Here is a 26,804-nt window from a genome sequence, read left to right on the forward strand (position 1 = left end):
AATGGCTATGAATGAAAATTCTACAAATAAACAATTTTATATAAATGACTTCCATCATTAATTAGTATAATGTCTTCTACTTAGGTCTCGATTTTTAAGTAAAAAAAATAAAACTGGATTGAACATAACTTTTTTTTTTTTGTAATCTTACCAATGAAAAGGTACAAACTTATGATACATTAGTACTATCGATTAGCCAAGGGCTAGATAATTCAGAAATTTTGCTCTGGAGACCACAACAATATTAGTCATACTATATTGGTATCATACAATGCTTTGATAATTTATTATTATTAGACACCTCCAAGGAGTCCAAAGACTCATTGAGGAAGGGCACCTGCTCTACAACTCTGTCTCTGCCACTCAACCCACAAACTGACTGCAACACCATCTACTGCCAACTACCACCACTAGTATTTCCAAAGATGATCACAAACATCCATGCCCACGGTAGGATTCGAATCTGCAGCCTTTTGGCTAGAGAGCAGATACACTAACATGGTTAGAATATAAATTGAATAACATATGCTGCTATGTGTTTGCATTGTGAATATCTTTTAGTTTCTTTTTTTGATAATGAAAATATTCATTCTTTATATTATTATTCAGAAAATATCTAAACGTTTTTATAAGAAAGCATATTTTAAAGCTTGTGTTCTTAATTATAGGTGGAAGGATGTTTTTAGAATAATTTAAAATGCATACTAGACCAGTTTGACAAAGTGGAAGCTAGATATGGCATTGGCATCTGCATTAAAATGGTACCAGAAAAAAGTAAGAAGTGAAGACTGCATTTTTCTTTTCTTTGTAATAATTACTGTTTATTGAAATTATTTAAAGTCATGATACAGATTAAAAGTACATGATACAGATCAAAGTTGAATATGCTGATCTCCTTCTCAACCAACAGTATGACTCTTCATAAAAATATTTTCTAATGTTTAAAGGGGAACTCTATGTTGGCCAATCTATCTACCTGACATTTCCATTTTCTCCTCAGATATTTTATATATCTCTATGAATATTTATTCTTGAGCAACAATTAAGGGTATTCATTTGAACACTCTTTGGTTGTTGTTGTGCATGAATAAATATTATGCTGTAAATAATAGGTCAAAATAATTATAGCGATTTCATTTTAGTTACTTAGTAGATATTTTACTTGATTTATACTCATCTGTCTTGAAATGATGGATTATCATCATCAATTTCCTGTTATGTACCCTCAGGGGGTGGGGGGGGTTCATGCTACTAGGACAGCACTACGTGATTAAGTTTACATTATTACCAGCTCCTATCAACAATTTTCCTCCAAATCAGTGTATTACTTGTCACAACTACAATAGTGTCATGTCTAATATTTCTGTTCTTCTAAGGCACTACACATTGGTCTTCCTCTAGGTATCTTTCTTGCAATCTTGGCATCAAACAGCTCTTTTGCTAACCTTTCCTTCCCCATTCTATTTAAGTGGCCATATCACCTTAGATTAGCTGTGCTTACACATTCTTGAATGCTAACATTGTCAAGTTTCTTTCTAATATCTTCATTTTTAATATGATTCTGCCATTACATAAGCAAAGTAGATATAAGATCCAGAATTATTTCAAAGCCGAATAGTTTCACAAGTTGACCAGAGAGCTTGCAGGAATACATTCTCAGCATTCACAAGATGCCTTAGTGTGGACTATTTAACAAACATAGGCACCACCCAAGCGACTGTATATTTGCCTTTTATTAGTCCATTTTGATGAGGTTTCTGGCTGGTCTCTGAAGAGAACCAAGCAGTTTGAAATACTGTCAGGCCAGCGATGTTTGCTGATCAAACAAAAGGATTAAAATTAAAAGGAACAGAGGCAACAGTAGTATATAATTTCTATTTTGAAATTGCAAAGTGATAATGAGTTTGAGATACTACCAAGTACTCAAATTTCAGGGGAGTAAGAAATGAGAAACTTTAATATGTAATTATAAAGAACACGTAAGTCCACAGTAATAACTTTAATTAATAAATAAGGTACAGATATTTCATACTAAAACTAATAATACATCTTCAGTGTTGCAAACAGATAGGAATGGAATACAAGTAACGAACATTCGGTGGATCACCTATTAAAATACATTGTTGTTGCAAGCTAGGAAATGAAAGAAATTAACACATTCGCTGCCATGCTACTTTGGCATGGTCTGTTCCCCTATGCCGAGCAGTTTTACTTCTTCAAGGTCAGTACGATAATCTCGTTACCGGAGGTAAACGTACTACGAGTATACTCGTAGTTGGCTTGTACAGAGCATATACGGTCTATGAGAATACACAGTTTTGATGCTAGCCCCACAAGCCAAGGATTTTCACTTCTTCAAGGTCACTACAATAATCTCGTTCCCGGCGGTAAGCGTAATACGAGTATACTCATAGCTGGCTTGTGAAGCAGGTTTACCCACTACGAGTATACTCGTAGTTGGCAGCGAACATGTTAATAAATAATTAATATTTAAGATAATTGGTTTTTTTTATGATTACATAAAATAAAAGTCTCCCAGATCTTCGAGAGAGAGAGAGAGAGAGAGGCAATCATTTCGATTTAAATTCAGTCAGTGTAAAATAGCTTCACAACTTTCTTTAAAGAGGCATTCATATTTGAACCTGCATCTATGAAGGAGAATAGCTTTATCCCGCTGGATATTATGGGTAGTGTTAATACTGTGTTGTGCTAGACCAGACTTCTGAGGTTTGTTGTAATCAATATAATATTGATATTCTTTAATTCTTTTTAAGCAATGTATTTTTAAGCAAAGTCATGATTTAAAAAATTTTGAAATGCGGGAAAAAAATCGATACCAATTCACTTTTGACTCACGTATTGCTTTTTTCTACATTCATCAAGTGAGAAGCCTTCTAATAGATCTCCTATCCACCTAATTAATACAGTTATTGACATCCACACCTAGAGACCAACAAGGGTACCCATGTGACAGCCAAGCATCTCAAACAACGCCTTGCATGGACCAAGGAATGTCGACAGTGGATCCTCGACAGATGGAAGAAGGTCATCTGGAGTGATGAGTCCTGTTTCCTTCTGCACCATGTTGATGTCTGGGTTTGCATTTGGCATAAACAGCATGAAGCCCTATCCCCTGGTTGCACAGTTGGGGTTCATCAGGCCAGTGGAGGTGGTATGGTCTGGGAAGCTTTTTCCTGGCATGCCCCTAAGTCCATTGGTTATCATCCCACAAACACTGAATGATGAATGCTGCAGGGATCTGTTAGCCAACCATCTCCATCCATATCTGCAGGAGGTGTATCCTGACCACAGTGCCATCTTTCAACAGGAAAACGTACCTTGTCATTGGGCCCATACAACTACTGAGTGGTTGCAGGAACACAACAACGAATTCACCCCATTGCTTTGGCCCCCAAACTTCCCCTGACCATAACTCAATTAGAACATGTATGGGATATGTCAGAACGGAGAACTGCTGATCCTCCTCCATGGAATGAGTGTGAACTGACAGAGTTGCTGCAGCAGACATGGGTTGAGTTATTCATTCTTGTACATTCGGCACCTTGTGGAATCTGTTTCTAGGCATCTGTGAGCCATGATTGCACTGAGAAGTGGACCTGCTTGTTATTAGGTGGGTCTTCCTAATGCTAAGCTGACTTGTATAATGACAATAAATTTTTATCTTAGGTTAGTAAGATTATACTTTTAATGAATAAATTATTGGCCTTATAGTTTATTTTATTTTATGTCAGTTATTTGTAATTACATAGTATTAAATGATGAAACACTTTTACATTCTGAAGTTAAGATTTTAACCTAGGAATATGGTTGTAATCTACCCAAATCACTGCATATGATGCAGATTATGAACCCTGGTTGGCCAAGTGGTTAGCATGTATGCTTTCCAATCAGCAGGCTGTGGGTTTGAATCCAGCCATGGGCATGGATGTTTATGATTGCCTTTAGGTAGTAGATGAATTTCATTGCTCAATGTGAGAAAAAGTTCCATGTTTGACTCTAGAGCAAGGTTTCTGGACCATCAAAAGTGAATGAAGAAAATCAATAAATTATAAAACTTTGTATGGAAAACACTTAGCTTACCCACAGTCAATCTTTTGTGGGTGGGAATCACATAGAAAATAAATTATGTAATATAAAAATACTCATTTTAGTTATGCTGTTGGCTTGCTGACTTGGTAAAAAGACAAGCTTAGTTGCTCTTCTTGAAATCAATACAAAAAAAATTACTAATGAAAAGATTTAAAAGTGTACTTTAATGTAACATAGTTCAACCATTCCATTGCTTTATCTAGGTGAATATCTAGCCTTCTCATCATCAAACACCTGTTTTAAAAACCTTTCATCTCCCAATCTTAGCATTTACGTGATTATTCCATCTTAGAATAGCTCTGCTCACACATTCTTGAATGCAGGTTTCTTGGGAATCAAGAAGTGTTGGATAGGATCCAGAGGCATGTGACCAAGATAATGAGTGATCTGTGGAATGCTCCCTATGAGGGTAGATTGAGAGTTTGTGGGTTGTAAAAGTTGGTTGATAAGCGAAGAAGGGGAGATATGATAGAAACATTGAAGTTATGTAAGGGATTTTATAGGATTAATACATCCTCCCTTCCTGATTTTCAGTTACACATAGACCCACACTTCACCATGCAGATATTAAACCAGATATGATGGAATAGGTTAGTTAATCCTTATTCCCGAAGTAATCTGTGTCTATATATCACGTGTTCTGGTTGGTTTGCCTGCTGTGAGAGTCAAAATCCCTAAGTTTCCTCCTGTTTATTATTTTATTATTATTATTTATTTATTATTTATTATTATTTATATTTGTATTATTTATTTATTCATTATTATTTATATATCATTTATTAGTTTATTATTTATTCCTCCTGTTTATTGCTTATTAAACAATAAACAATTAAACTTTTCACTGCAGTGTTAATTGAATGAATGAACGAACAAATAATGAATCTTTAGAAGTACTTAGACTGTAGCACATTACTGCTAACATTCTAGCAAACTACTATTTTGATTCTCATTTTCAGATTGCTTTTAACAATGACAAAAGTTACAAACTTTTTGTGATAATGATAATTATGAATAAATACACCTTTTTATGATTATCTACATTAATTTTCTTCCTTTGAAATGTATTTGTTATTAATTCAGTTTGCTTTAGTTTTATTAAACATTCTTTCCATAATTTTCCATTCTTAAAAAGCAAGCTAATTTAAATTTTTAAAAAATCCTAATTTTCTTTCAGATTGGAACTTATGATAAGCAGCTGTGGGAAAAGACAGTTGAGCAGAGAATTTTAAGGGTATGTGTTTGTATTATACATAAAAAATGTACAGTGGACATACACTTTAATACAATCTATAAAAATGTTGTGTATATATGTCTATAGTCAATTCTCACTGTAGCAAACTCATAAGGATCGCAGGAATGGTTTGTTATAGTGGATGTTTGCAATAGTGAATTTATTTTAACATATTATTCTATCTGCAGTGCTTTGGTTAGAATTATTCAGTAGTTTGTCATAGTGAGTGAGTTTGTTGTATCAGTATTTGCTATAGTGAAAGTTATCTGTATATATTTCAGAAATTCATTGCATATATGACAGAACTATTTATATATAAACAGGTAAGGAAACTCATCCTAAATAGTAGTATATTAATCTTATGATGACTTAAAGGCTTCATAGTTATATTCTGAAAGCTATTTTTTAAGTATCCTTTGTATATAATATTTATGTCAATGCTGTACACATTATCATAATTTACGAAAAGGAATGAACTGCTGCTATAAATTTGAATATTGATTTTGATGATCATACTAAATCAGCCTAAAAAGCAACCCACCACCAACTTGGAGGGCCAGGGTGTCTGGTTTCTCCTATCAGGTAAAAATTTGTAGAATTCAGAAAATTTGGTCAGAAATAATGAATTATGACCGAAAGGATAAAATTAAAATATTAGGAATCGTGTACATTCTTAAAAGTAGTTGCATGAAATGTAAGAAGTATAATTTCAAAGGAATTGGGATTAGTAAAACAACTAATAGAGCAGTGATAACAGAAACAAAAATGAAGTTAATCAGTTATTTGTTTGCTTTAATATTATATTGTGGAATAGACCAGTTTCTACGCATCAGCTATTATACTTATTCTTGAATTCATTCACACTGTTTGCACTCACAACATCCAATGGCAATCCATTCCAATCACGCATCACCCTATAAGAGAAATATCAGAGCTTTGGGTGGATTAATCATTTTAATTGATAATAAATGAAAAAATAAAATACAAAATTACACTTTTGTAAATAAGTGAATTATAATAGCTAAATTAAAAACAAATAGAAGCTACAAATATTATATGAATCCATGCTGATGAAGAAGATAAGAAAGAGGATTCTGAACAGTTTTATGAGAATCTACAAAAACATCTAAATAAATGCAGTGAAAATGTCAGTCACTCGACTTATGATGGGGTTCAGTTCCAACGATCTGAATTACTATATGAGCCATGAACGTTATGTGCCTCATGTTATGAGGCACATAATGATATGTGCCTGAATGCCAAAATGTGTAGGTGTGCTTTTCACTTTGTAATTGATTTGCTTTGTTTATAGTGAAATAATACAGTGTACAAATCACTGTATTGTGTATATTATTGTATACTGTAATAAATAATAAAACATGAATGTACAGTGCTTTTGTATGCTTACAGTAAAATAATCATCTGTAAACCATGGGACAAGAGTAATTCTAAAAAACTGATGTATTATTAATTGGACAATTCATTCTGAGGATGGCTCATTAGATGCATAACTTGTGGAAGGTCTAGGCTCATCTTCAATAGTGAAGTGACAGCAGGAGTTGGACTTCTTTAAAATATCGTACATTATGTCCAACTTAGTTTGTGTTTTTAACAACCAATGTTTCTCAACAAGTAAATCATGTCTGCGGCATGTGTATATTGTTTTTCATGCTCAGTACTATTTTGTTATTGAATTGGAATTGTCAGTTAACATCTAACTTGTAATTTACTTTGCCTACCTTATTTGTAGTTTGTCTTTTTGTTGCTGCATAAATTTCTGTGTAGCATTCAGTCTGTTTTGCTAAATCTCTCTATATTGGACCTATTTCCTCAAACAAATGAATTGCTTTATTAACAGAGGTGCATCTGCCAAGATTTTTACCTGTAAACTTTTTTTTGGGGGGGGGGGGCTTATTTTCTTCTTCCTGTTATTCTTTTTTTTTTTCACTACTTCTGCAACTTTTTATGTATCTAGCTCTTTAATGTTTCATTTGAGAGTTCTTCTTTCACAGCTTCATATAATGCAATATCTTGCATTATACAAAGAGTGTATACAACATGGAATGAAGTGACAGCAGGGTGTTTTGAAGAAGCAGTTGAAAATAGATGTTCATACATTCACAGGATTCAACAAAAACAAACGTTACAAAAAAAAAAAAAAAAAACTGGTGACAAGATATATTCCTTCTAAAAATCTCTGAAGGTTTTATCACCCTCAGTAACAGCAATTGGCTGAGAAAAAGTATTTCTTATATACATCTTGACGGCAGCGATAACACCTTGGTCCATTGGTTGCAGCAATAAGGTGGTATTCAGTGAACATGTTAATGGGATGACCATCACAATACCCCAATGCAAGAGAAAATAATCCAGTCTTAAATTCAACGAAATAAAGATTATTAGTTATTTTTTAATTATCGAAAATGCAGAAATCCAATAGTTGTAAAAAACCCATTATTATTTTTGCAAATTTCTTCATGTTTACCTTTTCTTTAATAAAAATACACTGAATAAAAAAAAATAAGAAACCCATTCTAAATTTTATAAAGTAATGGCTGCTTTTACTCTATTTTTTGGTTCAGAAATATGAACTGTTAAAAGAGTAAGGTCAAGTAATATACAAGCAGCAGAAATGAGATTTTAAGATCAATTAAAGGATACACAAAATTAGACCATATAAAAATTGAAGACATTAGAAAAAAGTTAAGTATTTATGGTTTAAATGAAAAGATTAAGGAATGTGGAGAGAAATAGAATGAGCACTTGTATAGGATGGAAAGATATCACCTACCAAAAGAAATGAATAAATATAAACCAAAAGGTAAAAGAGAGAGATTTAGAATGAGAGTATTTTTATATGTATACTCTCTTTTATTCAGAATTCTTGCTAGAGAAGTCCAACAAGATGGAAAGACTGTTGAAGCTGGAAAAGGCAAATCCTAATCCTTGATGAGAAAAATTCTGTTTTCTTGACAGAAAACTAAATGACAACCATGAAAGCCTTCCAAACTAAGTTTATCATCACACATTATACTTGAACCAGATTTCCTCATCCAGGTATTCTGTAATGTAAATTTTTAGGCTTTCTTTTTCAAACAAGCTGAGACAGCTAGTCTCATATGGAGTTATAGGATTTTTCCTTCTCTAAAATGGACTAACTAGTCAGAATTAGATATGATTAATCATCTTATTTTGTCAAGAATGAGTGAGGTTTATGAGAAACAGTAACTTTGACCATAAAGCCATTTATGCCTAATATGTATAAGGAGATGATGGTAATAATGAATAAAAAAAATAATATCTTTAATTATTCCATTTTCTTCAGTATAGGGTTTATCTAATAGCTATTTTGTATTAGTTTTCAGCAGTGTTAAGACATGTTGGGAATAGTTAAATGTTAATTTAAATTAGAAAATTTCTAGAGGCATAATATTTTCAGAATTATTTTGTTATTCTTTTATTTAATAATTAGTAAATTATTTTTGATTTCTATTTTTTTATTTTGGTGTTAAGATTTTTCAAGAATACTGGTACAAAAGGACCTAAGTTTCACATAATCTATGGTCATATCAAGTGGCAGTTTGTCCTGGAAAGAGTAATATGAAAGGCAGACCAGTTAGTTTTTATGTTGAGTTGTTGATATATGTGCATATTGAAGGTGATTTGTTATGTACTGATGCAGACATATAAGTAGTCGATAAATATAATGATTTATTGTTTTAATGATATTATTACTATTATTACGGGCAACTCCAGGGAGTCATTAGACTCATCGAGGGAGGCCCCATTCATATTCATCACAACTATTCGACATTCATACAGTATCTATCATACCTCGCCTTAAACTCATTCACTGTCACAGCATCCACCACAGACTCAGGGAGCGCATTCCACTCATTCACTACTCTAAAAGTAAAGAACCCAGCTCTAACACCTTTACTAACCACACTTTTGCCCAGTTTCCATGGGTGTACCCCTAGTCCTCCCACAACCAGCCCTGTTGTCAAAAATATCTTCTGAATTAATTTTATAGAAACCCTTCAGTAATTTGAATGTCTCAATCATATCTCCCCTCCTCCGCCTATCAACCAATTTTTGCAACCCACAAATCCTCAACCTGTTCTCATACGGTTCATTCCACAGACCTGCTATCATCTTGGTCACTCGCCTCTGGATCCTCTCCACCTCCTCCCCATCAAGAAGAAACCTAGGTGACCAAATCTGAGCACAGTAGTCGAGATGGGGTCTCATCAAGGCTCGATACAGAGGAACAATAACCTGCTTGTCTTTGCTTGTCAACGTATTCTTCAGCAACCAAGTGATTTGATGAGCTGATTTGGCCACTTTTGCAACGTGTCCCCTAAATTTCAATTCCTTATCCACCAACACTCCTAAATCTCGTGCCTCATCAATTTCCTGGAGCACGGTTCCACCAATGCAGTAAACTGCCTCCAATCTTTTCACCCCAAAATGCATAACCTTACATTTTGCCACATTAAATTGACATCCATTCTCCCTAGCCCAGACCTCCAATCTATCCAAATCATCCTGCAAAATTTTGACGTCATCTGCATTCACTATTGCCCTACCCAACTTCGCATCATCCGCAAACAAATGAACTGTTCCTCTCAGATCCTTTCCTATATCATTTATGAACAAATTAAACAGCAGTGGTCCAAGAACAGATCCTTGTGGCACACCACTAGTCACAGGCCGTCTTGTGGACTCTACTCCTGAGTAAACCACTCTCTGATATCTCTCCTTCAACCACCCTCCTATCCATCTCACCAACCCTATGTCCATTCCCATATGCTGCAATTTACTGATTAGAATTCCATGTGGTATCCTGTCAAAGGCCTTAGCAAGGTCCAGTAGAATCACTGTAAACCCATTACCCTTATCCAGTTCAGCCGTCACTGTGTTATAATACATGAGCAAGTTACTGAGGCATGACCTACCCTTCACAAAACCATGCTGTCCCCGATACAGTATCCCATTTTCTTCTATCCAATCTTGTATTTTCCTCTTGACTATTTTCTCTAAGACCTTGATAATGATTCCTGTTATGCTGATTGGCCGGTAATTTTCAACAGCAGCCTTGGAACCACCTTTGTGCAGTGGAACTATTTTCCCCTCTTTCCACCCCCTTGGGACTGACCCAGTCCTGAGGCTCAAATTAAACAAAATGGTCAAGGGCACTGACAATTCTTTGGCCGGTTCACGTACGACACGAGCTGGTATACCATCCAATCCCACAGATGTATTGACATTGAGGTTCTGTAATAGATTAGTTACCTCTACTTCATTCATCACAATTCCAGTATAAGCTGTTGGTTCTTCCATTTCTGCAAAGTCACCACCTGGATGATATACTCTTGCAAAGTGCTCGCTCAGTAATTCCACTATATCAACTGATTCGGTTACCTCCCTACCCTCGGCATTTTTTAAAATCATTCTGCCATGAGCATTTTTCCTTTTACTTGCAACATATTGAAAAAACTGTTTGGGATTCTCTTTAGCCTGCATGGCCAATTTCCTTTCGTAATCTGCTTTTGCTTTTCTTACCACCCTTGTTACCATCCTGGCCTGAGCTTTATACTGTTCCTGCACCTGATGGTCACCCTTCTCCTTAAATTCCCTCCACAATTGTTTCTTTTTTTGCAGCACAAGCTTAATAGTGTATTTATTCATCCATTTAACCCCTACTTGATTTATTATTCGGACTCTTGGTATACAGTCAACCATTGCCTCCTGCAAACAGTTCTTAACCACCTCCCATGCACTATCAACATCCAGCCCTTGCAGTTTTACATGCCATGGCATTGAGCCAAGCACACACCTAAGCTTGTCATACTTACCAGCCCGGTAATTCCACATGTACCCTGTCTTAATTGTAAATTCGACTCCTTTAGCCACCTCCCAAGTCATGACCTTATGGTCACTCTCACCAATTGGTGGCAACATGGTCATGTTCGTTACAGCTACATTCTCAGTTGCACTTACTAGGTCCAGCACTCTCTGCCCCCTGGTATTTTCCAATACATGTTGCCGTAGATAGTTGTCCCTTAATAACTGCATAAAATCCAATTCCTTCCTCCCATGTGCCCTCTCCTCTTTCCAGTCAATGTTACCATAATTGAAATCACCCATAATAATTACCCTCCTTCCACTCATTTCTTCTATTTGCTTATGCATACTATCCCCACCATCCACTCCATCACCCGGTCTATAGCAGCACCCAATTGTATATTTTGTTCTGCTAGATTCTATCTCACACCAAACAGCCTCAAATGTGCTTTTTTCCCCATCCTGCAGTTCAACTTCCATACTCCTTGGCTGAAGCTCATCAGCTATCATCAGTAACACTCCTCCTCCCTTTTTATTCACCCTGTCACTCCTGAACATGCTATACCCATCGCATTCAATCCCACTAGCTTTATCATCTTCTGTCAGCCATGTTTCACTAATACCAACAACCTGTGGCCTGGAAGTGCCAACCATGGCCAAAAACTCTTCCTTCTTGTTCCTAATACTCCTGGCATTAGTGTACATGAATCGCAGAATCCCATTTGTCCCATCCCTACTTTGTTGCCTTATACTAACTATCCCATTCTGATTTGTTGTCCGTCGTACTCGCCCGGGCATAATATACTCATTCATACACTTAACTGCCCCCCCTAAAGTCTGCATATCTACTCCCCCCTCTTAATAAATCTAGTTTCCCTGAGTCTGTACATCCACTTCCACATCATTCATCAACACTCTTTCAAGTCTCCGTACACCAACTCCATTCAAATGTAACCTATCCATCTTATATAAGTCCTTTCGCCCATCGAACTCATTCCACACATCCACAAATTCCACACCACTCTCCATGCATAACCCACGCATAAAGTCATTGGCAATTATGGCCCTCCTTCTAAACACTTCACTGTCATACTGCGGTAAGATACTCACCATCCTAACTCTCTCACTCTTCTCTTTTGCTACCTCAAACAACTCCCTCACATCCTCTATCATTTCCATTTTGTCCTCTTTCAAATCATTCGTTCCTGCCACGATTATCATCTCTTTCACCCTCTGTTTTTGCAGTCGAATAGATTCGCTGACGTCCTTTATATTTGCACCCGGCTGGTACAACTTCGTTAAACTCTCAATTATTACGCCTCTTAATAGCGAATCCCCATACAGCACTCGCTCCTTCATTTTATTGACGTTTACGAACATTCTATTATTTGCCGTCACAGACTTCCGCCGGTTATTAGTCGGTGGAAAATCAATTAATATGCTCAAACATGTGCATATTAATTGATTAGATTAACTGTGAACTCTGTTCATATCACTTTAGTCTGCCAGTAAACAGGCAGCAATGATTATCTACTGTCTAAAGCCTTTCTCAAACATACTAGAGTGGAATTTAAACCCACAGCCTGAGACAAATCTCTAGTCTGTAATGAAGTTTTATGTACAGATATCTTCATAATGGATAACAATAATATAATTTTTTATCAAGTAGAATATACTATTTGATTTATACTATTGTTTCCCACAATTCTTTTTAAGTTATACATTGATTACTGGAAAATTTTGCATTTTAATTTTATTTGTTTATGAAAGCATCTCTTTAGTCTTAGTTACATTTTAAGTATATATACATTAAAACTTAGATCATTGTCTTAAATTGTAGGGTGTAAATGCAATTCCAAAGAAGTCAGCAAGGATAAAAACTGAACTGATAGATGTGGATCTTGTAAGAGGTATGTTTATAATTATAAACTAGTCATTGATTTTATCGAAGTGTTTTTACTTTTTTTTTCTATGATTTTCTCCAGTTATTTATTAAAATATTACGTTTTTAACTTCATATTCTTTTTAATTTATTTTATAGGTAAATATTAATTTAACTAATTCAGAAAAACATATCATTACATAGCAATGCTTCTTAAAAAAATCTAGAATCATCTGTCCCTAATTCTCCAACAGAATAAGCTTATTCTGTTGGAGAATTGTTTGCCAATTCCAGTGCAAAAATACCAGTAATTTTGGAATTTTTTTTAAATGACAATCCACCCACAAAGGGTTGTAAACTTACAGCACATGAAGCACTCTGAATGGAGTAAAGCTTAAATAATATGTATAAATTTTACTTGCAAAAATAAGCTCTTTAATTTGGTATTCAGAATGGATATAATTATTTATTTTGAAGCAATAAAAAAATGAAAATACAGTATAAAGGACACAGATTCCAAAAACTTTTGAGTTGATCTTACACACACACACACACACACACACACACACACACACACACACACACACACACACACACACACACACACACACACACACACACACAGTGGGCTCTGTTCTAGGACACTTCCATTCTTTCCATCTCTTCTTTGCCTTCCTTTTATTTTCCTTTTTGTCTTTTAAGAATCCCTAAAATATTGAAATGGAAATATGCCATTGAAGTGAAGAATTGAGAATTTCAATTTTCATTCATTATGAAGACAACTATCTTGTTAGAGTAATAACTATCATTTAATCCAAGATGATTACCCAACATTTCAATCTTCATATTAAGGTCATCATTTGAAGTTCACACACATATACAATGTAACAAGCTACATTTCAGTTCCCACATTATTACAAAGAGTCACTAATTTGGTCAATTATTAACACTATTAGACTAAACTACATCATAGCTAGAGTCCTGTTATTTATATGGCTATAGATCAATATCAATTAAATCAAAACACAAAAAAAACTTTTGATTTAAAAAAACTTTGAGTTTGGCCTCATGGTCTCCAAGCTTTAAACTCTTTCCTCAGCCACCTGAACAAGCCTGCAATGAAATTTACAACCAAAATTGAAAACCAGAACACATTTCCATTTCTGAATGTGCCTGTCACATGTTTTCCCTGGAATTTTTACTTCACTGTCTACCAAAAGCCCTCCACATACTATAGCCAATACATGAATGTAAACTCTATACAAAAACTTAGTCATTAACACTCAAAAATTGCAATAATAAATGTGCTCCAATGAGTAAACTCCTAAAAAATAATTACAAAATTATTGGTAGTACTTTTGTAAACAATATCTATAATAAATAAGACTGTTAATAATAATATGGATTATAGTAAAACTATAGCCATTCCATACAGTAAAGCAATATCAGAGCAAATAAACAGAATACTACAGGTGGCATTAAGGTTGTACCCAAGTACAACCTTAATGCCACCTTTAAACATGCCCCCCCCACACAAAATGATTTAACTCCCTTAATAATCTCTTCCACCTCATCCCCACCATCGAATGTGTTGAATTCAATACACCTGCAACTTGCTATATAAAGGTGAAACAAGAAGCATGATTTCAGTTTGGAAAATTAAAGGGCCAAATAAGAAAGGTCCAATTTTCCAAATTTAAATGTGAAAAAATAGGCTTTTCTGATCATGTCCTGGACACATGCAATACCAAATTGATTGGAAACATAACTGTTCCTTATGTTGTACTACAACTTTTTTTTTAATATCTAACACACACACAAAGTATATCACTACCTTGTGTAGCAAGAGGGTAAAAAATAAGAAAGAATCTGTTGACATTTTTTTTGAACAGCTGGAGGTTGTATTCTTTGGTGAAGACAGAGCAGGGAAGACTATTCCAAAGAACAGAAGTAGATGGAAAGAAGTTGGTTTATTGAGTGTCAAGTTGGGGCTGTAAATGGGTATTGGCTAGCAGCTCTTGTTTTATGATTTTGTAGGAAATTGGATGTAGAATAGTGGCAGTTTAGCAGAGCACTGTCTATGAAATGAATAGCATTGAGCAATCTTAGAGAAAATTTTATTATACTACTCCAAACAAATGAGCAGTATTCCATGGCTGAACAGATTTGGGATTTGTATAGAGTTAGCAGCTGTAAAGGTGAGAAGTAGTGTCTTAGGTGGAAAAGTACACAAAGTTTTGTGACAGCTGCAGAAGTTATGGTTGAAATGTGTTTTTATCAGGAAAGGCTGAAGGTGTAGGTCAGTCCAGGTAAGGAAATCTGATTGTGTTTGAATATCTAGGTATTATTGAAAGTTAGGGAAAGGGATATGAGCTCTTTAGAGATCAGACAGGATGAGTTTTAGTAGCATTGAAGTTTACAAGGTTGTCCTTGACCCATGATGAAATAGAGCTAAGAGATTGGACTTCAAGACATTGGTCATGGTGGATTGTGAGGGTTCTAACAGTTGAGCACTGCAAGATTTGTCAAATGAAAAGGTGAAGTGTACTGTCATCAGTGAAGCTATGGATAGAATTTGAAGTCTGTGAAAGCAGCTCATTTATATACAGGAAGAAGAGAGTGGTGAAAGTACAGAGTCCTGGGGTACTCTTGCATTGGTAGAGAAATCCAAAAAGATGAAAAAACCATCCACCATGAGACATGTAGTGGACAATCACTAGAAAGCTGGCTGTCCAGTTGCAGAGGATGGACGGCAGACCATAGAAGTGCAGTTTTCTAAGTAGGCCCCTGTGCCAAACCCAATCAAATGCTTTTGAAATGTTTAGTTTGTTATGTGATTTGCTCCATATTTTTCATGACTTGAGTTGGGTGTTCAGAGCTGAGTGGTTAAGGCCAGAAGATCGGCTGTGGATCAAAAGTAGCAGAATCCATGTTGCCAGTCATCAGTTAGTTGGTAGATCTTAGGTGGTGCTGGAGATGGTTGTTGATGATCTTCTTTTTAGTTTTAGAGAGAGAGAGAGAGAGAGAGAGAAGTGGGGGATAATTGGATGATAATTTGTTGGCTGACTTTTATCACCTTTCTTTGGAATGGGCCTGGTGCTGTAGGGTAAATGCCAGCTTGACTGGGATAGATTGAAGAGGTGATACAATATAAGTGTTTGTTCTAGGGCACAAGTTTTTAACACAATCAGTGGGATACCATCAGGACCATTTGCCTTGTTTGTGTTCAGGTTATTAAATATTCTTCAGATTTCTTTCTGCAGAAAACTATGGATGAGTTGGGAAACTTGGCCCAAGTCATTAATGCATGATTTGGAATAGAGATGTAATGATGATAGTAAGTTGGCCTTATTTTTAGGTGAGTTGACTATGGGTACCATCTGGATGCAAGAATAGTGGAAACATGGATGGACAAAAATTGTGCCCAGTGGCTTTAGCAAGGTATCAGATGGCTGGACTGCAATTGGAACAAGAGATTGGCAGCATCCGGTCCTTTCACAATCTGATTTCGAGTTGTTGATATTCTTTTACAGCTATTTGCAAGTTGCAATATAGGTAGAGTGAGCAACTGGAGTTTTGGTCTCTTGATCTACTCATGGTGTTATTATTATGTGCAACTCCATGGAGTCCTTAGGCTCATCGAGGCAAGCCCTAAATATCATTCCAAGCACTATCCAACATTCGTGCAGTATTCATCATATTTTGCTTTGAATTCATTCACAGTTATGGTACCTACAATAACTTCTATGTCTCAATCATATCACCCCTTTTTCTGCCTATCAACCAATTTCTGTAACCCACAAATCTTCAACCTATCCTCATAAGATTCATTCTATAGACCTGCTTCCATCTTGGTCACTCACCTCTGGATCCTCTTCATTCCTAAGAAACCCAGGTGACCAGATCTGTGCAGAGGAGTCAAGATGAGTCTTACCAAGGCTCTATAAAGAGGTATAGTAACCTGCTTGTCTGTGCTCATCAGGGTATTCAGTAATCAAGTAATCTGATAAGCTGCTTAAGCCACTTTTGCAGTATGTTCTCTAAATTTTAATTCCCTATCTACTACCCCCCCCTCCCCCAATTCCTGGCAAAAAAAATGTATATCCTTGCAGCTGACAGAATTCATACCGGGTTGGAAGACGCAATGGATTTCTAGTCTATTGCCTTAACTACTTAGCCACAACTGCTCTGTAAAGTAAACTTCCAAACAGGGACTCGAACCCTGGACCATTAGGTTAAAAGCCTAACACTTTACCACTGAGCTATCCAGGCATGTATGCTGAGTAATCAAGCTTGGTGTGCATGCAAATTTAAAGAAGCTTGTGAAATTTTAATCAACCACCATAATGTCAACAGTTGTTGATAATTCAATAATTTAATACCTTATTTCAGACATTGATTTGGCCACCACTAATGCTGTTTTTTTATTTCTTTTTTTATTTAATGAAATGGTATTGATATATAACTATATAAATAACAGGACTCTAGTTGTGATATAGTTTTTTTTTTTTTCACTAGAAGTCAGGTTAGTAGTATTAACAGTTGACCAAATTGGCGATACTTTGGCATATAGTGTAGATTGTAATGTAGCTTGTCTCTTTGTGTGTGTGTGTAATCCAGATGATGACAATAATATGAAAGTCAAAAAATTGGGTAATTATCTTGTTTTATATTAAATTATTATAACATGGTAGTTGTCGCCATAGTTTACCATAATGAATCTGATCACTTTAACTATTTAAGTGTGGATTTTAGTTGTTTGGATAATAAGGAAAGGAAGAATGATTTGCCCAAGCATTAACTATGATGACTTCTTGAGAAATAACAGAGAGAAACTCTATCTCTTTAGTCTTTTGGCACCATAATGCACTTAACAATATGGAAAAATCAAGAAAAAGGGGTCTATATCCCCTTTTATGGTTATATTTTTACAGCAAACTTATGTATCATATCATAGTTTGGGCAGCTGGTGCATTGCATCAGTCTCTAGAAAGTGTAGAAATAACTTGAATATTAATGTCAAATTATGTGTAGTGTCCATATAGAACACTGAAGTTGGGGGGGGGGGGAAGACATTCAAGTGTTATCCTTTTTACCAGTTGCGTTTTTTATATTAAATGTCTTGTTGATGCCTTCTTGATATGCATTATTGAATTTGTCTAATTCCTTTTAAATAATCATATATAAGAAATTGTCATGACAATTGAAAATTTGATAATGAATGTTATGACTATTTCTTGCATAGGCTCAACTTTTCCCAAAGTTAAACCACAACATGGATGGATTGCAGCTACATCAGCTGGACTTGTACGTGTTCTTCTTCTGCCCTTTTTCTTTAAATGGTAAGTGATAACCCAGATTATTCTGTTTATAAAGAAACTGAAACAGTATAACTGATTATTATAAAAATTAAAATCATCTAATTCTTCTTCTTTCACCAATGGGAGTAAACATCACTCTTTCTTAATACTAAGTTATGGAAAATCAGTAGTAGCCAATCTTAATCTCTTGTCAATAAGAATGCACTCAACCATTGTCAAGGTTGAGTGCATTCTTATACCATAATGTGTGCTAGATGAGTAGCAATGTTTCTAATCTTAACTAACCATTGCTAAGGTTGAGTGCATTCCTGATGGCATGCTAGATGAAAAGCAGTGTTCCTGATTTAACTAGATATTAATTATAATAACTTTAATGAATACTTCTGATATTTTGGCAACGTTACATTGCCGTCATATGCCTGTACAAGGCTGAAGAAAGGCAACCAAATTTGAGCTTAGAGTCCTAAATGGTGCCCCCCCCCCCCAGTGGGCTAAATTGGGTAGTCTTGGCCATTGGGCTGAAGATGAGCACTTCCAAATTTGGGGCAGTTTCATGCACCAAAATCTGTTGAAGAGGTTTCAAAGGTTTCTCAGGGCTGAGGCAGATTACAGGAATAGCCTCATGTGTTTGTATTTGCTGTGGTGCAATAGATTGGTCTTCTTATAGCATATCCTGTGATGTGTGTCCAACGCATGGTCAGCAAGTCCAGAGTGACTGTAATGGTGGAACCAGATGTAGTCCATGTATTTAGAAATTCAGATATCGGCTGTCCTGCCTGTTTGGCTGTAGTAGGACAGTTTGCAACTGCAAGGTACCTGGTAGATACTTGATAGTTCTAGAGACTGTGGCTGGTCTTTGGTGGAGTAGACTAATCTTTATATCTTCAGCCCAATAGCCAAGACCACCCATTTTAGCACAAGTTAGAACTAGGCGTGACTTTGGTTGCCTTTCTTCAGCCTTGTTTGGTCAGTGTTAGTGACTGTATGCACATATCATTGTTCTGTGATCCCTGATGATGGCACTGTACCATTGCTGAAATATATGAAGTATTAATTAAAGTTATTATAATTAATATTTAGTATACATTGTAATTTTCTGAAAAATAATAGTTATGAATAGCCAATCTATAAGCTTTCTACCAGAATTAATTTAATTAGAATTTATTATATGCACTCATCAAAATCAAGCATAGTTGATTTTATTGCATTGCAAGGTTAATAACCCATGTTTCTTCATCAGGAAAAACCCTACTTACCTGTGTTAGATCCTGAATGGAGAACTTCTTGACAAGTTATTCATTCAAGAATCTAACATGAAAGTTTAACAAAAAAATAGAAAAAATGCATAATACCTGCTTACTAGCGGAAAGTGAGAAACATCTAGTTTGTTGTATGTGAAAGTGTATATCAGTATGTGTAATGTATTGGAAATATTTATTGTCAGACGGAAAGCTAAGATCGGGAATTATGTCAGATTAGCATTATATGTAAAGGAAATACTAGCTTATTTTATGTCTTATTAAGCTATTAAAATATCGTAAGTTGCCAGACAGGCAATGACTAACAGATCAAAGGTCACGTCTGGGCTGCACGTGCCTACTGTAACGCCGAAGGCTGCAGTTTATGGGGAAGCTGACGTAAGTGCACTTTCCTCAAAAACAACACCTAGTAGCAAGGGGGAAAACAAAGGATCAACCTAAGGGTGATGTAAGTTAAGGATCGTGCGGAAAGAAATACAGAGAAAGAGGGTGCTGAAAAAGAATATATAAGGCAATACGTGCCAAGTTGCAAGGCCTCTTTTGTCCTTTTCTGGGATTTTGATATCGAGGACTCTTGACGAGTGATCGGAAATAGGAAGAGCAAGGGTGCCATGTCGTCGGACAGCGGGCCATATTCCTGATTGCGCTGAGAAGTATTCCACGGAGAGCCGTATGAGAATGAATAGCTCATGCAGAATCGTGCCAGCTGCTGAATGACCCACCCGAGGGAGCGGAGAAAGCCCGTAGTTCCAGCCATAACAAGATTGTATCCAGTAGCAGCAAGAGAAACAACTTAGTTATGAGACCTGACCCAGAGATAGCCAAGACAAAGGATGACCCGAGCAACACGTGGTAGTTAATAGACCTTCGGAAGGACTTGGTAATGTAGAGAACTTTTCTGTTTTATGTCTTGGAATTGTTAGAAGATAGAATTTGTGTCTTGATAAAGCAAATGAGGACATTTTAGAGAACTTTGATAGGATAAAGTAGTTAATACAGCCAATTCTATTAGACAAAGAATTGTATAGGATGAATCTCTAATTTGTATATGATTGAAGTAGTGAGAACCTTTTGTTAAGTTGAACAAATTTAACTAAGAAAGAAATGAGTTGTGAATTATCTGTTATAGAGTAACAGGATGAAGGGATTTAATTTGAATGTGACATTGTTTTGTTTTTCCATTAGTATTATATGATTTAGCATGTCAGCTTATGTAAGAGAGTTCGATTAGTATTGAACTGTTTGTCTAGCTCAGCATAAGATATTCACTTAGCTAGGAACTTAGAAGGCTTAATAATTTGATGCATAATTTAATGTACTTGTCTTTTAGTATCAATAAACATGTTTTGTTATTTAAATCTGAGTTGCCTGATTTCGAGGTGTCAAGCTACCCCTTGTGAAAATAGAACCAATAGCGGGAAAGAGTTTAGATAAATATATGTTTGAGATTAGATCTTAGGTCACAACTGCAAGGTACCAAGATCTATATACTCGAGTATGAATTCTACATTAAGGTATATGCCTGTAGACCTAGGAATATTTCCGTGAACTTCGATTATATTCTTGTTATAGGAAACTGGCTGGTGCAGTTAAAATACAAACTTGCCAGTTTCTAAAAATATCCCTAGGAGCCAAACAAGGTTATACAAAAGGGTAAAATTATAAAATAATAAAGATTAGAAAACATTTTATAACACCTGCATCTGAGTGATGACTAACTCTGGAATCATTTGAGAAAATGCTTAGAAAAATTCCTGTAGTTGGCACCTAGAACCAAACCTATGCAGTTTTTCTTTTCTACAGACCTAGTATAATGTAACTTACCATGAAGCTATGTAAGCATCTTTAGGTGATCATTATCAAATGGAAATTATATACAGTTGAAGCAATTAATGTTAAATGTTGGGCATTAGCACAAATGTTTTATGTCATCAAGTTTTTGAAAATACGAACATACAAACTTGTAGGCAGATAATGCAATACTCTTCATCGTTACTATAACACATAATAACAAACTTGCTGTCAGTAATGAACAACCAAAATATCCAAATCAAACCCCATAGTCACATTGCTATTATAAAGGAAATTCTCTATAACAAATGATCCACTATAATAAACTCATGTTATCCCTAGGACTTCGAAATGTGACACAAGAAAGCTGTAGGAGTTGCATTCAGTGAAAGAAATTTAGCGATGACTTGACATAAGTAAAGCATTTAGCTATTAAAATAACTTTAATAGCTATTTAGCTATTGGAAAAACTTCAGCAGACATGCATCAATGAATTGTCACAGTACAAGTACAATACATAACTAAAATTTGAATTCTTATATGTACAAAATTTTTCGGTGTGTGTGTATCTTTCTGCCTGTCTCTGTTTATATATATATAATCCACTAACCATATTGGAAATCTTTCAGCACATTACTATGTGGGTAAGCATATTAGTGCTTGATCAGCTAAAGAAAGTATTAGATTTTAGTATAGCTTTCAGCCCTTGATAAATTACTGTCTACATATCAGATATAGTTAATTAAATGTAGCATTTTATTTGTGAATAATATAGCATGAGATTTCTTTACCAAAATCTTATTAAAGAATTTTATTTATGCCATCAGTTAGTTTAACCATAATACATAATACAACAATAATAACAAATCTAGGAGAGTCCTTGTACACTTGCATGCATCAGGTTTGGCCTTAAATAAATTTAGTTTATCAGCTTGCGATCAGTTTGCTTAATAAGTAGATCTTATTCTAGATGCATTAATTATAGAGTAATTGGGATTATTCTTCTACCTCATCTCTCTGAGGAATACAGTAGGGTCTAGGAATCAGGTCATCTAGTAATGAGTTAAAATGTTTTCTTTTAGTAAACAGCAACTGAAGCATACTTGCCTTTATGCAAGTTTACTATATTGTATTTGTATACTCACCAGTGTCGGTCAGAAATTTTTAAAGACAGTCACAGCTTGTGATTATTGGAGGCTGTGGCAAAGTTCAGTTACTTTAATATTTTTCTTCTCTCCAAGCTCATATTAATAAGCATAATAAACAGCTAAAAAAAATAAATAAAAAGGAACAAGCTAACTAGCTGTGAAGGTGTGAAAGTTAGTTTTATATGTACACTATCACAATAAAGTATAGTAATAAAGTAAAATGATGGCCGATAAAGATGTTTAGTAATATAAAAGCAAACTGTGAATTGAAATGCAGTTCATCAGTAGATTATTAATAGCAATAGATATGGTTTGTAAACCATTCTTCCTTATCTGATTTTACATCAGATTGTCTTCTTGTATCTGTTATACCTGATCTTCCATTGCAGTTAAAATATAAACTATATATATATATATATATATGTTAAAGATACCAAGCAATTTTATAAACTTGGTTTTAATCCTTTTTTTCCCAGTAAGCAAACAAACAAGTAAGCCAAGTTTGCACCTGAAGTATTTTCAGGTCTGAGGCAACTGGTGGTAAAGATGGAATAAGCTCTGATCACTTGCCTTAGTATCTCCCATAATGCAAAGCACATCTTCTTGCAGACATTTATGATGCTATGCATTAAGGGAGGGGCCACTACCCAGACCAGTTTCGACCTTTATTGAGGTCTCATCAGTGGGAGCCAGACCCTGAGGTGGTGATACCAAGGTTGAAGTAATGCAGAACTTATAATTTTTACCAATACGAGTTGCCACAAGGTGCTTTGACCTTATTAAATAAAAATCTAGGGATGAGAGAAAGATGTAGAAAGTTTTTTTACCTTGGGTATACTATGCTTAAAGATACCAAGCAATTTTATAAACTTGGTTTTAATCTTTTTTTCCCAAGTAAGCCAAAATACTTCAGGCAAAAACTTGGCTTACTTGGGAAAAAAGGATTAAAACCAAGTTTATAAAATTGCTTGGTATCTTTAACGCAAGTTTATAGCCAAGGTAAAAAACTTTCTATATATATTGTATATTGTCCTATATGCAGTTTCATTTAAACCATGTTCATCTTAAAGTAAGAATTGTTATAAGACACTTAATGTTTAGCCTAAATCCAGTGTGTTCTTCACACCAATATAGAATAAATTTGTTTTTCTTAATCTCTTCTCAGGTATGTTTACAATCCTTCCTGGGACACCTAATATCAAAATTTCTCTATCATTCTCATATTTCAGTTTTATTTTCCTTTTCTGTAATTTGTACAGTGAGAATGCTCTATTACTTTGTGATTTGGCCTTTTGAACCTCCTAGATATTTTCTGCTCCTGTTCTTTTACTCGAACCTGTTTTCTCCTTGCACCTTATTATCTTTTAAAAATCAATATAACAAATAGAGATCCTTACTACACCAGTTGCTTCATTTAATAATTTTTTTCGGTTATTGCATACATCAAGAATATCTTCAGTTTATATGTAACTTCAGCCATATTTGATTACTTTTATGGTACCATTACCTCTACTTCTAAGGTAAGCAGCTTCAGAATTTTTTTTTTTTTTTGCCACTTTTTTGATATTCATCATATACAGGGTGTTCGGGATAAATTTGACAGTTTCGTAAGGAAAAAGAAAATCTTCTTTGTATCTATTAAATTTAATGAATTGACAAAAAAACATTACAGGCAGAGTTAATTACAATACTATCAACAAGATTTACTCAAAATAACCACCATTAGCATCGATCACAGCTTCAATTCTGCTTCGGAACCTCGAACAAGCTGATGCTACAGTCTCCCTGGGAAGGGCCGCAAAAACTGTTTTAATTTTATCCATTAACTGGGCTTTTGTATTACTGGAAGTGCGATTGGTGTCTTTTTCAACTGCGCCCCATACAAAATAATCCATGGGGTTAAGGTCTGGGGAGTTTGGAGGCCAAACATTTGGACTGGTGAAGTCGTAGAAATTTTCAGACAACCATTTTTGACTTTTCCCAGAGGTGTGGCAAGGGGCCGAATCCTGCTGCCATACATACGGCCTACCATTGGCTACCCTTGTTATCCAGGGCTTGACTACAGTTAGCAACTCCACGAACAAAGCCCGAATTCCAATGCCAGGGTTCTTCAACACCTGTTCCTGCAGATTTGCGAGGAATTCTGCTGTACGAACGCAATCAGATCGTCTGCTAGGGATCTTTCTTCTTGCTACATCCTCGTAGTCACCATTGCAAGTCTCTAGTTCATGCCTGATTGTTTTTACTGTATTCAGGGAGCATTGGGCAGCAGTCGTAATATCCTTATTTTGATGGCGGGCACGAATCATCATGATACAAGTTATTCTCTTCCATGATTCAGGTGGGTTCCAGCTATCCATCCTTTCTGACATCTTGTATATGAATGAAGAAGGGTCCAAACTTTTAAATGAAGAGAAGTGTGTGTTAATACATGTAACTTACGGAAAAATATAATTAATTATAAATATGTCAAATTTATCCCGAACACCCTGTATATATATATATGTATATCCTTTACAGAGTCTCTTCAAGATCTGTTTAGTTTCTTTTACAATTTGCCATATATATATATACACACACACACACACACATATTTTTGTCTGTTCTTTATGAGCACAGGCTAATATAATTGTTCTCTTCTTACAGAGGCAAAAAAATGTTTAGTTTTTAGAAGAACGTACTTCAGATATGAGATATTCTGGAGTTTTGCTGATTTCAAATTTCCATAAGTTAATAGTTACTTGGTATAGTTCCAATTTTATATGTATTTCACTTTCATTGCATTACAGATAAATGTGAATTATTCAGTTGCAATTTTCTCACCCTGTTAGGTGGCAACAACAAACAAGTACGTTTATTAGCAGTATTCTGGTAATGTTATACTTTTTACAAGGAGCAGCTATGTATCTCTACTTTTCTTCTGAAGATACTGAGTTTTCTGTAAGTATTTTCTACTGACTGTACTCAGTTATATTATGTGATATTAAGTTTGAGTTTCTCTTTTTTATGTTTTATTTAATTTTTGTTTAAATTATAATTATAAAATTTACAAAAACAAAAATTACTACATCAGTGAATATGCCTATTATAAACTAGTATTTAAGCCTGTCTTTTCCAGGTGAATTTTGATATTTTTTGAGAACTTTTGTATAGCATATCAGTTGCAGAAATTAATGTAATGGAAAAGCATGTACAAGATTAACATTTTGAGTTTTTAGTCTTATATCAGGATGATTTTTAAAGTTATGATACCATCAGGGCCAGTTTTATCATTAGGCGAACCTAGGACCGCTAAGACTTCGAGGGGCCAAATTTTGCTACATAGATCGGGAAAAAATTACAACCTTTGAAAAAAAATAAGAAAAACCTTGATTAATAATAAGAAACTGAAATAAGTCAAGCCATCCTGCTGCTCGCTGATGATCCTACATTATTTTCGCCTTTCTCTATTTCTTCCACTCCCCTGCTCTTTATATACTTAACCTCAAGTGCAGAGATTTTTCCTCCTTCTGGCATCTGTCCCAAGTTGAGCGGGGAAGTTCCGGGGTATCCCTCAAACTAACAATCACTGGTCGCGACTAATCGACTGTTCTCACTTCTTATCTTCATTCCCTATAGACTTAATTCTGTTGATTTTTAGATTAAGCCCTGTTTTTCCAAGCTCTGAGGTCTGAGAAGTTGGGGATTACGTCATTCGTTTTCTCACAGAATTAATCATCTTGTTAATTCGATTCAGTTTATTCTAAATCAGTATAAGAATTGCGTGGGAATTTTCACAGAATTGCAGCGGTAGGGATTCTGATTGGTAATATTCGTGAAATAATATCTCTGATTGGTCTTCCTCTTTGCTCACGTTGCTTGTCATCATCCCCACTCCGGCATTCTTCTACTGATTTCAGATTACTTCGGTCAAGCTTTTTCGTAGGTGACAGTTAAGTCCGATGGCTGATAGTTTTGGTACTTGTGTATCTAACATTCTTACAGCGGCTGAAGAACGTTTGTGGCCAAAATAGCCAGTATTCTCCATAGAGCAGTATTTCTGTAAGTAATACCTGTGTAGATGTACGTGTGCTTGTGTGAGTATGACAAAATATATATAGAGAGACAATGTATAGGGGCGTCTAAATTTTCTTTGCCTAGGGGCATTAGATACTCTCAGACTGGCCCTGGATACCATATAAAAACAAAATAAATGAAGTAGTTAATTTATCTACT

The 26,804-nt window shown here is 35.1% G+C and overlaps 1 protein-coding gene across 5 annotated transcripts in view; it reads left to right on the plus strand.

Annotated features, from left to right (window-relative positions):
- Positions 1–26,804, plus strand: part of phtf (putative homeodomain transcription factor) — a 291,193-nt gene that overhangs the window by 48,363 nt on the left and 216,026 nt on the right. For 4 of the 5 annotated variants that reach the window (XM_090407495.1, XM_090407494.1, XM_090407497.1 and 1 more), the window contains exons 5-10: positions 669–774; positions 5,285–5,341; positions 5,623–5,664; positions 13,029–13,098; positions 18,316–18,412; positions 25,421–25,529. In XM_090407495.1, coding sequence (XP_090263621.1) covers positions 736–774; positions 5,285–5,341; positions 5,623–5,664; positions 13,029–13,098; positions 18,316–18,412; positions 25,421–25,529 — 414 coding nt within the window. In that variant the 5' untranslated portion in view covers positions 669–735. The remainder of the gene's footprint in view (positions 1–668; positions 775–5,284; positions 5,342–5,622; positions 5,665–13,028; positions 13,099–18,315; positions 18,413–25,420; positions 25,530–26,804) is intronic. The other variant, XM_090407499.1, reaches the window with a different exon arrangement.

Source organism: Typopeltis vanoorti, chromosome 17, assembly GCF_054136105.1.
Source record: "Typopeltis vanoorti isolate ZY-2024b chromosome 17, IOZ_Tvanoo_1.0, whole genome shotgun sequence".
Lineage (NCBI taxonomy): Eukaryota > Metazoa > Arthropoda > Arachnida > Uropygi > Thelyphonidae > Typopeltis > Typopeltis vanoorti.